At 31.0% G+C, this 14,530-nt stretch overlaps 1 protein-coding gene across 1 annotated transcript; it reads left to right on the plus strand.

The window, feature by feature from the left end:
* Positions 1-13,916: 13,916 nt before the first annotated feature.
* On the plus strand, positions 13,917-14,396 carry LOC140433794 (uncharacterized). The gene has a single exon (XM_072521770.1). The coding sequence runs from the start codon at positions 13,917-13,919 to the stop codon at positions 14,394-14,396; it is 480 nt and encodes a 159-aa protein (XP_072377871.1).
* Positions 14,397-14,530: the final 134 nt, after the last annotated feature.

The raw sequence follows: 14,530 nt of genomic DNA on the forward strand, positions 1-14,530 counted from the left end.
AGCTGGATAGCTCTCTACTAGTTGACGTCTCTACTACCTGGTACTGTGGCTTGAATTAAATATTCTATCTTATCATGGCAATCAATAGAATCATCCTCATGAATCTTTTTGAATTGTGCCCAGAATGCCAACCAACCTTTGATACTGCCATCATATTTTTTAAATTCAATAGTAGGTAATCTAAACTTTCTCATACCTGTTAACTCTGGCTCATCTGTATTCTGGGACACTGCACTATGCCTGCTGGATGCTTCAGTCTTCGTTTCTTCCATCAGCTTGTTATATCTGGTTCTACACTTGGAAAACTTTCTCAAATACACATCACAACTCTCTATCTCTGCTTCTAGCTCCGTTTCAGTAGAACTTTCAAACGATAATTCAGTAATTTTGGAGTCAATTGACTGTAACTCGTCAAACTTACATTTTAACAGTTCCCATGACACTTCTATTGACTCGTAGTCCAATGATTCTGCTTTCATAAGACCTTCTAATTCGTTGGCCGTACGCGTAAAAATAGCCCTTAATACTCTTCTGGTTTTCTTTCTATTTTCCAATTCTGCTGCCATAGTGGGTTTGGTTCAAAACCACCGAAACGTTCTCAATACAAATCACAAACCAAAAGAACGCGGTAAAAACTCACTGGCCCAGAACTACAAAATTCACACCGAAATCCAACTCAAAAAGTCCTGTCATGGTCGCCACAATGTCGCACCACCAAAAAACTACCCGTTTTAAGAGGTTTGCGTATGTTGGATTCGGTTTTATTTGCTTTTATTTTACACAGAATACAGTATTACATTTACTTAAATATTATTTTTGCAATAATAACAAACTTGCAATATCAACACAATTACATGACATTAATGGCCTACTTCATACTGTCTCTTTTTCGTGGCCTACCACCACTACGCCTTTCATCCAACAAATTGTTCTAATAGGTAAAGGCAATCTCTGACACTTAGTATGGTCAAACGCTTTATATAAGTCCAGGGGTACAATGTGGTTTTTAACATTTCACTTAAATAGAACTGGTTTCTGACAGTAAGAATGCTCACTAGAAACTTCTTTGGAAGTAGTTGAAGAAGCTGAACCCATGAGCAACTCCTTATAGCAAGTAGTTTCAGCTTCATTTGCTTTACATAGTGTTTTCTGTGAGCAGGGATTTATTCTTTTCTTTTTTGTGGATGTAAACCGAATTTGAGGTGCAATACGTTTATTTGCAGGTTCGTTTACTGTTTCGTCGGATTGAATAAATGCCCTACTGACAACAGACTGTGACGATGATTAGTTCTTAATGATTGGCCTTGGAGTAAAGTCATTTTTCAATGATACGATCAACTGCATTCTCATTGTCTTGTATTTTTATAATTTCAGTAATACTGTGATCAATAGTACAGGATGGTAAAGTTGAAGAATCTTCTATAGTAGTACTGGTACTTGGATCCAAATGTTCTGACTTGATGTGGCTTTATATAAGCATGGATATGCTTACAGATTGTAAATTTAATGTGATAATTTGGACAAGAACAAGAATATATGTGCATACACGATCGGCAATTATTACATCTCAGTTGACAGTTTTCTACAGGACATTCAGCGCATTCTTTTCTGAAAAAAATAATTTATCTTACCACTGGAAGATTTGACTTCCCAAATACTAGAATTTATTTTAGATTGTGTAATATTTTCTCTTTTATTGCTTCTAGATTCAATATGACTTTTATTGATTAAGGTAATTCGATAAGTTAACTTTCCTTTTATTGTTTTCGTTAATCAATCAAACAGTTTATCCCTAGTAAATTTCATTAGAGCATATATCGTTTTATCTAGTCTCTTTACCTTCTTTCCCTCTAAGTAAATATGATTTAGGACTTTATGGAATGCTTTTAAATACATATTTGTATTTATTCCCAATCCATACCTATAACAATGTGCCCATGATTCCACTCGATTAACATAGTTATTTTGAAAATAATTAGCAAATTCTTTTGTAGCGTCATTGTTGTGAAGTTCATTTAGTGTATTTTCTAGAAGATTACTAAATTCATTTTCACTGGTATTGTGTATTAGAAGTCTTAAGCATTTATATACTTCAGCTTTAACTTCTTGGGAGCCATTTATTTTTTTGCCAGTTTTGATCGACATGCCAAGCACAAAGTAAGCGATGTAGAGGTAAACCCATTACACTTACCCAAGCATTATACAAAACAGCATCATCATCGGACATAAATACTTTAGGAGTTATAGATCCAGTCTTAGTTTTAATAATTTCAAAGAAATGGGCCATAACAAATGTATCTGTTTTATTTGAAATTAAGTATGCCACAGCAATACCTTCTCCATACTCGTCAACAACAAGAGTAGGCACTAAATAGGAAATCATAACTGTGTCATGTGTGGAATCGATACAAATGATGTTTGTACCAAATTTCTTTAATAATTTAATCTGATACTGGGTCATTAAGATCAGAACAATATCGTCTTCCTTAAATATATTATTGTCTGCTACTGTCGATTGTAATTTGTAATAAATTACAGGTGATTCATCTACTAATTTATTACACATATTATTTATCCAAAGACTCACGCTAACAGCATCATTTTGATGTAAATACATAGATTTATGTATACAAAACTCCTTTTCAATATTTTGCAGATCTTTTCGATTCAACAAACTAATTCGTTCAATATTACTACTAGCAGAGTCTCGAAGGGCGTCCAATATTTTTTGGAAGGATACTCCCATTGATAATTTAGATGTTTTATAAAATTACCTGCAATCAGTGACCTTTCATCTTTGGATAAATTTACAAAACGAAGCGATTGGTTATGGGTGTGAGGGGTCCAAATAGTTGAAGAATTTGCTGAATCCATTTTACAAGAACGTTGTCTTCTCATCGCTTTTTTTCTTGTTTCCTCTGAAACTAATTTTGGAGATCCTGATCTGTGGCAAATATAATAACTAATTTTCTTTTGAGTATATGTTTTCATTTTGTTTGGAATAAATACATTCATACTGCTTTTCTTGTGATGCTTTTCATTTATTAAAATCTACAAGATTCATGCAAAAATATAATATACCTAACAAAAAAATATATAAATAATTAGTAATGAAATAAAAGATGTTCTCACAATCAATTGATTTGATTGATTGTGAGAACGTCTTTTATTTCATTATTAATTTAGTATGTACTCACATGCAACCCATTCATTATTTAAAAAAATACTTCTTTTTGCATTATGGACTTAAAATTAACAGTGTGCTGAAAAATATATATTTGATGTTCAGCAACCAAATGATCTCAAAAATTTTAACGCGTTTAACGTAACCTTAATTAATGTCAGAGTTGCCATATCCTCAGTTATTTCATACTCTCACATTACATAAAGATGAATTTAAAAAAATTCATATATAATCATGATACTATGACTAACATAGTATAATAGTTTATATATAGACAATGACTAGTTTAGGGCGCCCACATCGAGTTAGAATCTATAATCTATGGAGAAGCTATGATCATATTAACGTGTTTATTAAAAACGGCGTAGGTAGGCGTGGCTAACGGTGATACCAATATGGCGGTGGGATCATGGCCGGACTCAATAATATTAAAACTACTATAAAAATATGACTAGTTATTCAGAAGATTTAATCATAATCTATAAAGTGCAATACATTTTTAATAAACTATGATTTATTTATCCCGCGGTAAACACTAAAAACACGATATATTATACATAAAGATAAATTAATACAGTCAAATACTATTAATTTATTCTCTGAAGTACGGGCCATTACTTTGTTTACATATTTGTATACTAACCTATAGAACGTTATTCCTGAAGATTTTTTATTAACATTGCTTCTGCCACTGCAACTACGTTGAAAATAAGAAATATTATTATGCACTATCACAATATATTATTACAGTTTCTATAAAAGTATTATAAAACTAAAAATATTCGAAAAACAACAAACGTAAATAAACATATACGATCTGTCAAAAGTGTCAAAACAATATGGCCAAGACAATCAAATTCTCGCTTTTTAAAGGCGGGAATACGTCTTTCATACGACACTTTTAAAATTGCCATAAGCTTCAATGCTAATAAAAGGTTCAAAAACTTAGGTTTTGCAATATATTTTGGGATTTTCTTGGGTATAGGGATGTTAAGTGGTTATTATATTAGTAATTATATCAATTTTTTTTTTAAATCAATAGTCTGATGACAAAAAATAGAATTGATTATATTGATAATATTGTGTGTTTTAAATGGAGATAACAGTTTATTTCGCACAAAAACCAAAAAAAAACGGTAGAAAAAGTTCAAAAGCAAAAATACTAAATATGTAGGAACTTACTTATTATGTTTTTCCTGGAATTTGCAGCATTCTTATCATATCTAGTGGTAGGCAAAAAAAAACAAATAGGTAATATAAAAAATTTATTATTAGATTAAAATACAAAAAATGATTAGTCCTTCCAGCACAAATCTTCAGGCTGTATATACTTATCTCATCTAAAACTCATCTAAAAAATACATCATTATTATAACGTACAAAACTACATATAATTGTTAGACAAACCTTGATATTACGGCTACGAAAACACACTTCACAAGTGTTTATGTACACAAATAACTAAATAATAAGTCTCTATAAATAATATTATCCTTATACCTATACTTAAAAATAAAAACTAAACAATAACTATGGTATAATTTCACTATTTGAGAGAGTGAGTCATCGTTTAAAGGCCCAGAAATTCGGAAAGCCGTTTGGAAATCCAGTTACGTACACTTACTTTTATTTTAACGTTAATTATATTTTATTTTTCAAATATTAATGTTCAAAATAGGCCACAATATATTTATTTACAAGTTTTTACTAACGTTTCGATCTCTATATCCAAAGACCGCTTTCAAAGATATAAATGATAGTTATATTTATTTTATTTGTTTATTATTATATATTTTTATAATCTTATATTGTTTATTTTTTTTCTATCTTTAAAAACGGAATAGAGATCGAAACGTCAATGTATTAAATATGTAAATAGATATATTGTGGCTTATGTCCAACCTTCTCCCTAAAAATACAGAATGCCACAAACAAGCAGCTATAGAAAAATAAATAAATTAATTATATTTGTATAATTGAAAACGGTCTCTGGATATAGAGACCGAAACGTCAATAAATAAACATATGAATAAATATTTTGTGGCTCATTCCCTACATTCCCCTAAAAATAAAGCTATAAAAAAGAAGTCATTTTGCAGAAAGTTTACTGATACCAACCGGCTGTCGCGGAAGTTGCGCTAAAACGTCTTTTGACGTGACCCGTACTTAAAGAGTTACACAATGAAATTTTTTTAAAACAAATTTTAAGACAGTTTCCACACCACCCCAGAGGTATGTCTTGTGGCGCGATACTTTTTTTAAATGGGTGTTCGCCAAGAGCCATATTGTCTTATTAAATAAAATGAACAAAACACTTAAACAGTATAAAACAAAACAAAATAAAATCCTATAAAACAAATAAAATTCTATAAAAACAAAATAAAAATAATGTTTGATGTGTTTAAACACAAACACTATACACACTTACTATGTTCTTCGCGTTTTTTTTTTTGTTTTTGGTTTTTTTTTTTATGCTGATGTTCTTATTAAACTATTAGAAAATATTATTCGCTGTCTAAACCTGAAGATGCAGTGCTGCTATCGCTGTCATTATCTTCACCACCTGGTGTAATTATAATTGGCTCTAGTAAAACTTTGATATGAGTGTCAAGTTCCCACATACGATGTTCTTCTTTAATTATGTGGCCTATACATTTAGCCCATTTCTCTGGAGTTACATGGACGATTGCTTGAATCAAAAGTTTCTTAATTTCGTTTAATTTGAACGTTTTGTTATTGCGTGCTACTTCTCCTTTCACTTGCTCCCAGATAAGTTCAATGGGATTAAGATCGCAATGATAAGGTGGTAGACGCAGAACTTTGACACCATAATCTTTTGCAGTTTCATCTACAGCATATTGAAGATATTCAATTTTCCTTAACCGTGCAATGTCAAGTAGCTAAATTTTGAGCATTGATTCTTCGTATGCAATCCCCTTTTCTGTAAGCCATTCTTGAATCCTCCCTTTCAATTTCTTTAATAATCACCTGTTTTTTTCGACTCAAATTGAAGAAAACCATCATCAAGAAACCCTGTATCACTTCCTATATGGGTGACGATTAAACGCCGTCCCTTTCCTGATGGAGCTTTTAATCCTGTATATCAGCCTTCTATAAATGCTTCGCGTTTACTTTTGACATTTAAATCTTGCCAAACTTTTCCAACTGTATGACCTTTTCCAACCTTGGTTAATCCAGGTTTCATCCAAATAACATATTTTGCGTCCAGTGCTGCGAATTTTGCGTATTTCTTCTAAATATTTTCTTCTCCGCACAATAATTTTATTTTTTTCTAATAGCATACTTTTTCTGTTGAGTTTTACATATCGAAAGTTCATTTCACGCATGGTCCTGGTTAAGACTCTACGAGATATCTTGGGTAAGGAGTCATCGTTTTCGAGCTCTTGAGAAATATTTTTCAGTGTTGGAATTTCACTCCGAAAATAAAATGAATGAATTTTTCGACGTATAATATTCCTTGTCTCGTCATCCAAAACAATGCTTTTCCTACCTCTAGTTTTACCTTTTTCTTGCTTTTTATTTTCCGATGTATTTTTAAGTACACGATAAATACAGCTAACGGATACTTTTGTTAAACTGCTACAAATGTCGACCGCTTGGCTAACATTTAATTCCATTTTTCTGCCGACAATTCCTTCATAAACGTTTCGTATTATTACCTTCTCTTCGGACTTTCATTTTTGGAATCAACATCAGAATTTTGCAGTCTTCTCTTAGAACAACTCGGTTTTTCGTCCAACTCCAATAAAACTCAAACCAAATAATCACAGAATATAACTAAAAATTTACTATAAAACGACAAACTATAACACTCGTATTATCAATAACACGTTTTATCAATAACACAAACTTATCGCATAAAATACCCTACCCTCAGAAACGATAATGTAAATGAACTATTGTTGATGGGCACTCGCTCGACAAAAACTAGTTTTACGGCTTTCTGTGGATCTGAATTGAAACGGAGTTCCGTCGCTAATTCCAAAGTTGTCAAACGATTGAAAAATATTGTTTTAAAATATAAATTAAATTTAAAATAGTAAAGAATACAGGTTTTGTATGACCATAATTACTACTTGTGAACAAGAATTGGCTACACTGTACGACAACTTCTAGTCAAGACTACTATAGAGAAGCACAAATAAATATACTACTTTATATATTCTATAATTTCTTATGAGGAAACGCAAATTGCAATCGAGAAAACAGGCAGTTTTCGAGGGCCGCTGTGTACATTTAAATTTGAGGATATTCGGCGTTTAAACTATGATATCACTCTTCTAAATTGAGGGTTTCTACTATAAACAAATAAATGAACTAATGATACTATAGAGACAACAACAAACGTGAACTTAAACTCAGACGTGCAGACAACTGTCCATCAACTGTCAAATTTGACTTTGTCGTATGAGTGACGTAAGCATTCTGCCTTCCCCTCGCTTCGCCCACATAGTTACGAGACAACCTACTCAACATCTACTAACCTTGGTTTTTAGTCACGTGATGCCCTCTCCATAGATTCTAACTCGATGGGCACCCAACATAACCAAACTTATATTTGACATTTAATGTAAGCTTAATGAATGTCAGAGTTGCCATATCCTCAGTTATTTTCATACTCTCACATTGCATAAAGATGAATTTAAAAAAATTCATAGACAATAGAATTACATTGAAATGATATAAAAATTCATAGTTTTTAATTAAATTAAATTAAAGATAAAAAATGAAGATAAAGTAAACTTCAATTTATTTTAAAACTTAAAATTAGTTTATCAAAGCTGAATTGCCACAAATAATTTACAATGTTTAACTGCATTTAAAGTAAAAGAAAAATATTTATGAATGCTGTTTTATACTTATTCTAAACTTGTAGCTTCTCATAACACAAATTATAATTTCGTAAAAGTAACTTTATATATTTTTTTAAACATTCATATACATATTTTACAAAAACATTTTTTGCATTTACGGGAATATAAAATTCCCGTAGCACAAAAAAGATTTTGTGCTACGGGAAGATCCTATCTTGTTAGTCATGGTCATAATGTGGGGTACTCGTAAACTTATCATTTTCCTATTTATGTCAATACTGTCTAGACATTTTACCCAATCAAAAGATAATAAATGAACGAACACCTGGAAATTGTTTATATTGTAATACTGAATAGGGGAAAATTTGCCAGCACTGTTAGGGATCAGTTGCAAGGCTGCCAGGTCTAGGGATATTTCAGTATAAAAGGGACAAAGTGATTTTTTTGATATTTAGTGTAAAATCTAGGGATTTTTGACCGGCTCAAATATTTCATAGTACGTACTCTGACATAGGCCTATTATAATAAAATTTTCTTTAATTCAGGTATAAAACCACTTCGTATTTACAGTATTAAATAAGCGGTCTTTCATTACAAATAATTAAACCATAGTTTCAAAACTCTTTTTTAGAACAAAAAATTCTTTTTTATACTATGATTAAACTACTAGTAAACTATTTAAGGATTCTATTATCAGATGTCGCTAATTGTCCAGGTTCTTGGAATCTTTATTTTATGCTACCAAATAGATTTCTGCCAAAAATAGATTCCTATATATTTTCAGAAACGAGAAGCAAATTCTGGAGCAGGAATTGGGGATAATGGGTTTTATAAAATAAATAATTAGGGGATTTACAGTAGGAATCGGGTGAATTACAGGGTTCCTGGAAATATATAAATAAAATTCTATGCTTCAACGTCTCATTTCTCTTCAAGTTGTATTTTGTATTAATTTTATTAAGTGAATAATACATAATAATATATTAAATTGAATATTCAAAGCCATAAATAAGTATGTTATTCCGTTTTTGTTAAATTTATTTAAATCATCGCTATTGTACCTGTAGTATAGTAGGCTATGAATATTGTGAGTTGGTAACACTAGTTGACAGTTGAGAGTGAAGGTAAGAGACGACATGGTCGATCGGATGATACATCTATGTTAAGTGGTAATGTACAATAAAAGAAATAAGCGTTAACAATGTTGTTTGACTGATGAGAACAGTACAATAATACAGTACCGTTTAAAAATGTAATGTTTTTGAAATAAAGGTATAAAACAACAATTATTTTTTTATATTCATGTTATTATATTAGGCAACCATCAATACATTCCATCATTTTATTCTGAATTAGGCAACCATATATACATTTATTCCAATGTATGGATTTCTAGGGATATTTTAATGTTCAATTTATAGAGGACAAAAATTTTCACCTGGCAACACTGATCAGTTGCTATATATAGAACAACTCCGTTGTTCGGTGCTATATGCCATTCATTACATAAAGAACTGGTGTCTGAAAGAAAATGCCTGCGTGAACTCTTCCAAAACTAAATTGGTTTAGTTACATTACAAATATTCTACTCAATTATACTCATTACACAATCACAAATAAGAAGAAGCTTACTGTGCTGAGTGAGCTGAAATTATTTGGAGAGATACTTGAAAAAACCAATGAGGTCAAGTCGCTAGAGATAAATCTAGGAGTTTAAAATTGACTATTTTGCAACGAAAAAAGATCAGTGTCTTAATATGCTTTAGTTATGTAAACAAATATGTTGCATGTGAAGCCAGAAATAGTGATAAAGAGGTTTCTAAGAAAACAGAAACAATTGTAACTGCCTGCTTTAATTTGGATCTGGAAAAAATATTAACTACACCTCAATCAGACGTATCATTGTTTATTATAAAAGGAAGTTTAAAGTATATAAGTAATTTTACCATCTTTGATATTGCATCTGCGGAAGTTGAAAGCTCATTGGACTGAGTGAGCTGAAATTATTTGGAGAGGTACTAGAAAGAAGCAGTGAGGTCAAGTATCTAGGGGTAACTCTGGTTGGAACACTCATATTAAAAATATAACCAACACGACCAAGTGACTCTTCTGTTTTAGGTCTAGTCGTAGATCAAGATTGGTGAGGAATTGCAAGACTAATAAAGTCTCTTTAATATGGGTGCCGAATCATGGGAATGAATGAGCAGATATATTCGCAAAACAAGGCACGAGAGAAACTTTTGAAGGTCCAGAACCTTTGTGTTGCATCACTAAAGATGCTATAGAAAATGAGGTTCAGAAATGCCTTGTGAGGAATCATCAAAAGAAATGGAGAGCCACTTAAGGCCATACACATACTATACCACTGCAATGTGCTAAGTGATGTAACACAGATCTAAACCACAAGAGATCCTAAAACTACCAATAAAAAAACTGTTCGTTGAGGGAAGAACTTGGGAAAAAACAAGGTATGGTACAAAGGCCTTATACCAAGTGCCAGAGAATAACGAGTCTCGCCTGGTTTAAGATGAAAAAGAAGAACTATTCTCTGAAGTGACCCTAATATGTTTAACTTTTAGATTTATGATATGTACTTCAAGCTTAATTTTCTTCTACTTTCATACTTCATGTGTGCCTTTAGCTTCATTGGATCTATTAATGTTTGAGAATTACTGTTAATTAATTTTAGAAATTTTTTATCTTTGCCATTTGCTATTGAATTTATTGACTTACACCACATATATAAAGCAAGTCTAGTGATAAATTTGCATATGTTCAAACCAGTCTCTCCATGATCCTTACAATTGAAAGGTATAAAATTTAAATGGCTCATAAGTTCTGTACATAACAATTTGCGCAATGGTTGCATATGGCATATCCTTGCGATTAAAAACATCAATATTGCTAATGATTTAGATACAATATAAGTTAAAAAATTGTCAGGAACTGTTAAACTAGACATATTATATGTTCTTGCCTTAATAAAATCAGTCTCACGTTCATTTATTCTATACAATATATTGGTTTTACACCGTTTGCATGAAACCCTTTTTAACATTTTTTTGACTATATAACCTGCAATATAGGTTACAGTAGATCTTCTCACCCTAGTTCTCTGTATATTTGCAAGTTCTACTGGAATTGAAATGTTAATTTCAGGTGCCAAAGGGCTGCAACCTGGTAACACTTCACCTGTTACAAAAATTCTTAAATTGTCTACAGCTCCCTCACTAAGATCTTGTTCACAATTTGTATATGGTGAATGATATGATATTTATTTACTAACAAAGCTTTAAAAGCTGTTACAGCATTAGACACATTTGTTGAATTATTTGTATGTCTGGAACTCCTCATGAGCCCAAAAAATTCTCTAATGCATCTTGCTGAAACACCCTTAATAACAAGAAGTTAGACTCCTTCTTAATTAATTTTGATTTTAAATACAAAAAGCCACGAATGGTGAATATTAAATTTGTTAATGTAGGTACACTAACAAATTTATTTTTTCTTTCATCGAAAAATTTCATTTTTCTCAAAATGTCCAAAGAATTTTTCCAGAATATTAATGCTTGATGTTTGTGTAACACCACCTTTCAACGGTTTACTACGGGGAGCTGTTTTTTGGCTTGAATTTAATGAATCAATTAATTGATCCAAAAATAAAATTAATTTTCCTGTATTTGCGGCTTTTGGGGCAAGATTTACTTGAGATTCTAAAACAAAATATATATAAATGAACAGATAAAATTAATATGGGATCACTTACTCCATTCAACAAGTTTCACCATTAAACTTCCAACTTGATGCCTGAATACCTGCGTGCAGTTCTTTACTTTGATTTTCTTAATCTTTTCTCGCAAAACGTGTTCATCTGTTAGTTTAGGGCAAATGCGTATAGGTTCCAAAGCATCTAAATTATAAAATTGTTCAACGTGTTCCCATTTAGCAATACCTTCCTTGCCATCAATTTTAAAATGCAGATTTTTATTTAATAGATTGTTACTCCCCGAGTATCATATAAAGGAACTATTTCTTTATTGTTTACAATAAACCCGAAATATTTGTATTCTTCCCCATTTCTGTAAAATACTGCATTTGATTCCTGTATTAAAGAGTTAACAGCTGCTTGGTTTGGTCCCCCTTGGTCACATACCGTTGCTACAACTGTTAAGCCAATTTTTTTGAAGTTCTTCAATAATCTTCAGGATGAAAAATTTTAACTTTACAGTTCTTGTTGCACCATCACTAAATGTATAACAAATTGGCTGCTTCCACTGCCTGTAAATGCCCTTAATCATAAAAACATTCATAAAATTCGCAAAATTATTACATCTTTCTGTTCCATAATCTTCTAGGCCTTCAATTATATCTTCTTTTTGTTTATATTGAATGCTTGTAGATAAAAACATTTCATCGAATAATAAAATACAATTCCTGTCCTTTGGAGTCATTTTTTTGATACTTCTTTTTAATGTATATGATGATATTAATTCGTTAATTCCAGGATTTAGAGGAATTTTGTTTAATAAATTTGTTAACTTTCTTCTAGAAGGCAAAGAAAAAATTTTTGAAAGAAGTCTGTAGCCCTTTCCACTACATTTAAATAATGTTACCGCTAAAATCTTCTCGTCAACTGAAAACTTTCTACCCTTTGATTTCTGTTTTTGGGTACGTATTTGCGATAGAAGGAATTTATATGTTAAGGGATTTACACTTTCTAAAATCTTTTTAAATTGTTCAGTTTTGGACATTTGTTGGGCATCTTCTATTTTTTTTGGTAACTGGACACTTTATATGACAATCTACAGATTCTAATACTTGACTCGACCAATTTGCTATACAATTTTTTCTTTTTTGGTGTTAAGTATTGATGCCTGGTTATGTTGAGGCTTTTTAAGGCAGGTATTGAACCACCACCTAAAAATAATTCAAATTGTAAGCTAAGTAAGACTGGTTTTATAATATATAATTTTATAAGTAAAAAGGTCACAGATTGGCCCATTCAATAGAATTTTAATGGAATATGTTTTTTTAGTTGTCATTGTATTGTCATTAGGTTGAATTCAAATTATCATATATATATATATATATATATATATATATATATATATATATATATATATATATATATATATATATATATATAAGTTAAGAAACCAGAACTGCTAATTCAACTATAATAAAAGGACAGCGTCAGCATGCCACACCTCGGCGTCACCGAGCTTATAAATTTACTTTTGCATTGTATACCGTCACTCTTATTTTGCATTTTACTGTAGTAAGTGGTCCCTTGTAAATAAAGTTCTTTTTAAAAATATCGTTCTTGGACTTAGAAACATCATTGGCGCAGTCAGTACAGATTTTCGGGAATTACGTCGCTAACCGTTACAAAAATCGAACCGTTTCGCGTAGTTTTTCGTTTTAACGATTTACCGGAAAACCGAACCTTTTGTGAAAGTGTCCAAGATCAGCTTTAGACAAGGTATCACCAAGACCTGGGGAAAGAACAAAATCGTCGAACCCTAGAGGCAGCAGATTTAAGCAGTAGTTTCAACAAGACCTGGGAGAAGAACAAAATCGTCGAATCCTATAGGCAGAAATGCTGAACATCTACATTTTAATGTAAGTGTTTCCTATTTTTTCCATTTTATTTTCCATTTTATTATTTCCATATTTGAAAATACTTATAGTCAGAGAGCTAACGAGAGTAAACAATTTTTAAAGATTTTATGATGTTATGAGATATTTTTAATAAGAGAAAGATTATTATTACTATATTATATTATCATATTTTTGAAAATATTTTATTATATTTAAGTTGAAAGTTTTATATTGAAACATATTTTATATTTTATTACAATTTGATATATTATCTGAATAAAAAGAATAAATATTTAATGAGTGAAACTGATAGTAAATTAGATTTAAGTAGCCTTGTAACAGAATTAAATTCAATTTTAGAACCAAATAGCGATAAAAATAACGAAATGGCTCAAACAAACTACCAACTGTTAAAACTTTACTTAGATTCTATCCCAGCATATGATGGTAATCCACATACCTTAACCATATTTATAGAAAATTGTGAAAATTTAATAACTAATTTTGCTAGCCAAACAGACGGCACCTTAAATACATTTTTACTTCGAGCTATATTAGATAAATTAAATGGAAGAGCTCAAATGTTAATAGGTTCTAGGAAAGAATTAAATACATGGCAACTCGTAAAAGATGCCCTTAATCTTAGTTTTGGAGACCAGAGAGATCTCGATTGCCTTATCCAAGACCTGATAACGTTGAGGCCTTTCAAGAATGAAACCGCTTATAATTTTGGCATGCGATGCCAAGAAACACGTAGTTTAGTAACACAAAAATAAATACGCTTAATATTAATGCACAAGAGAAATTAATTAGAATAAATAGTTACGATGACTTATGTTTAAAAACTTACATTAGAGGCTTACCCTTATCGTTACAAACAAATATACGATTGAGAAACCCAGACAGTTTA

This window comes from Diabrotica undecimpunctata, chromosome 2 (genome assembly GCF_040954645.1).
Source record: "Diabrotica undecimpunctata isolate CICGRU chromosome 2, icDiaUnde3, whole genome shotgun sequence".
NCBI classification, from domain to species: domain Eukaryota; kingdom Metazoa; phylum Arthropoda; class Insecta; order Coleoptera; family Chrysomelidae; genus Diabrotica; species Diabrotica undecimpunctata.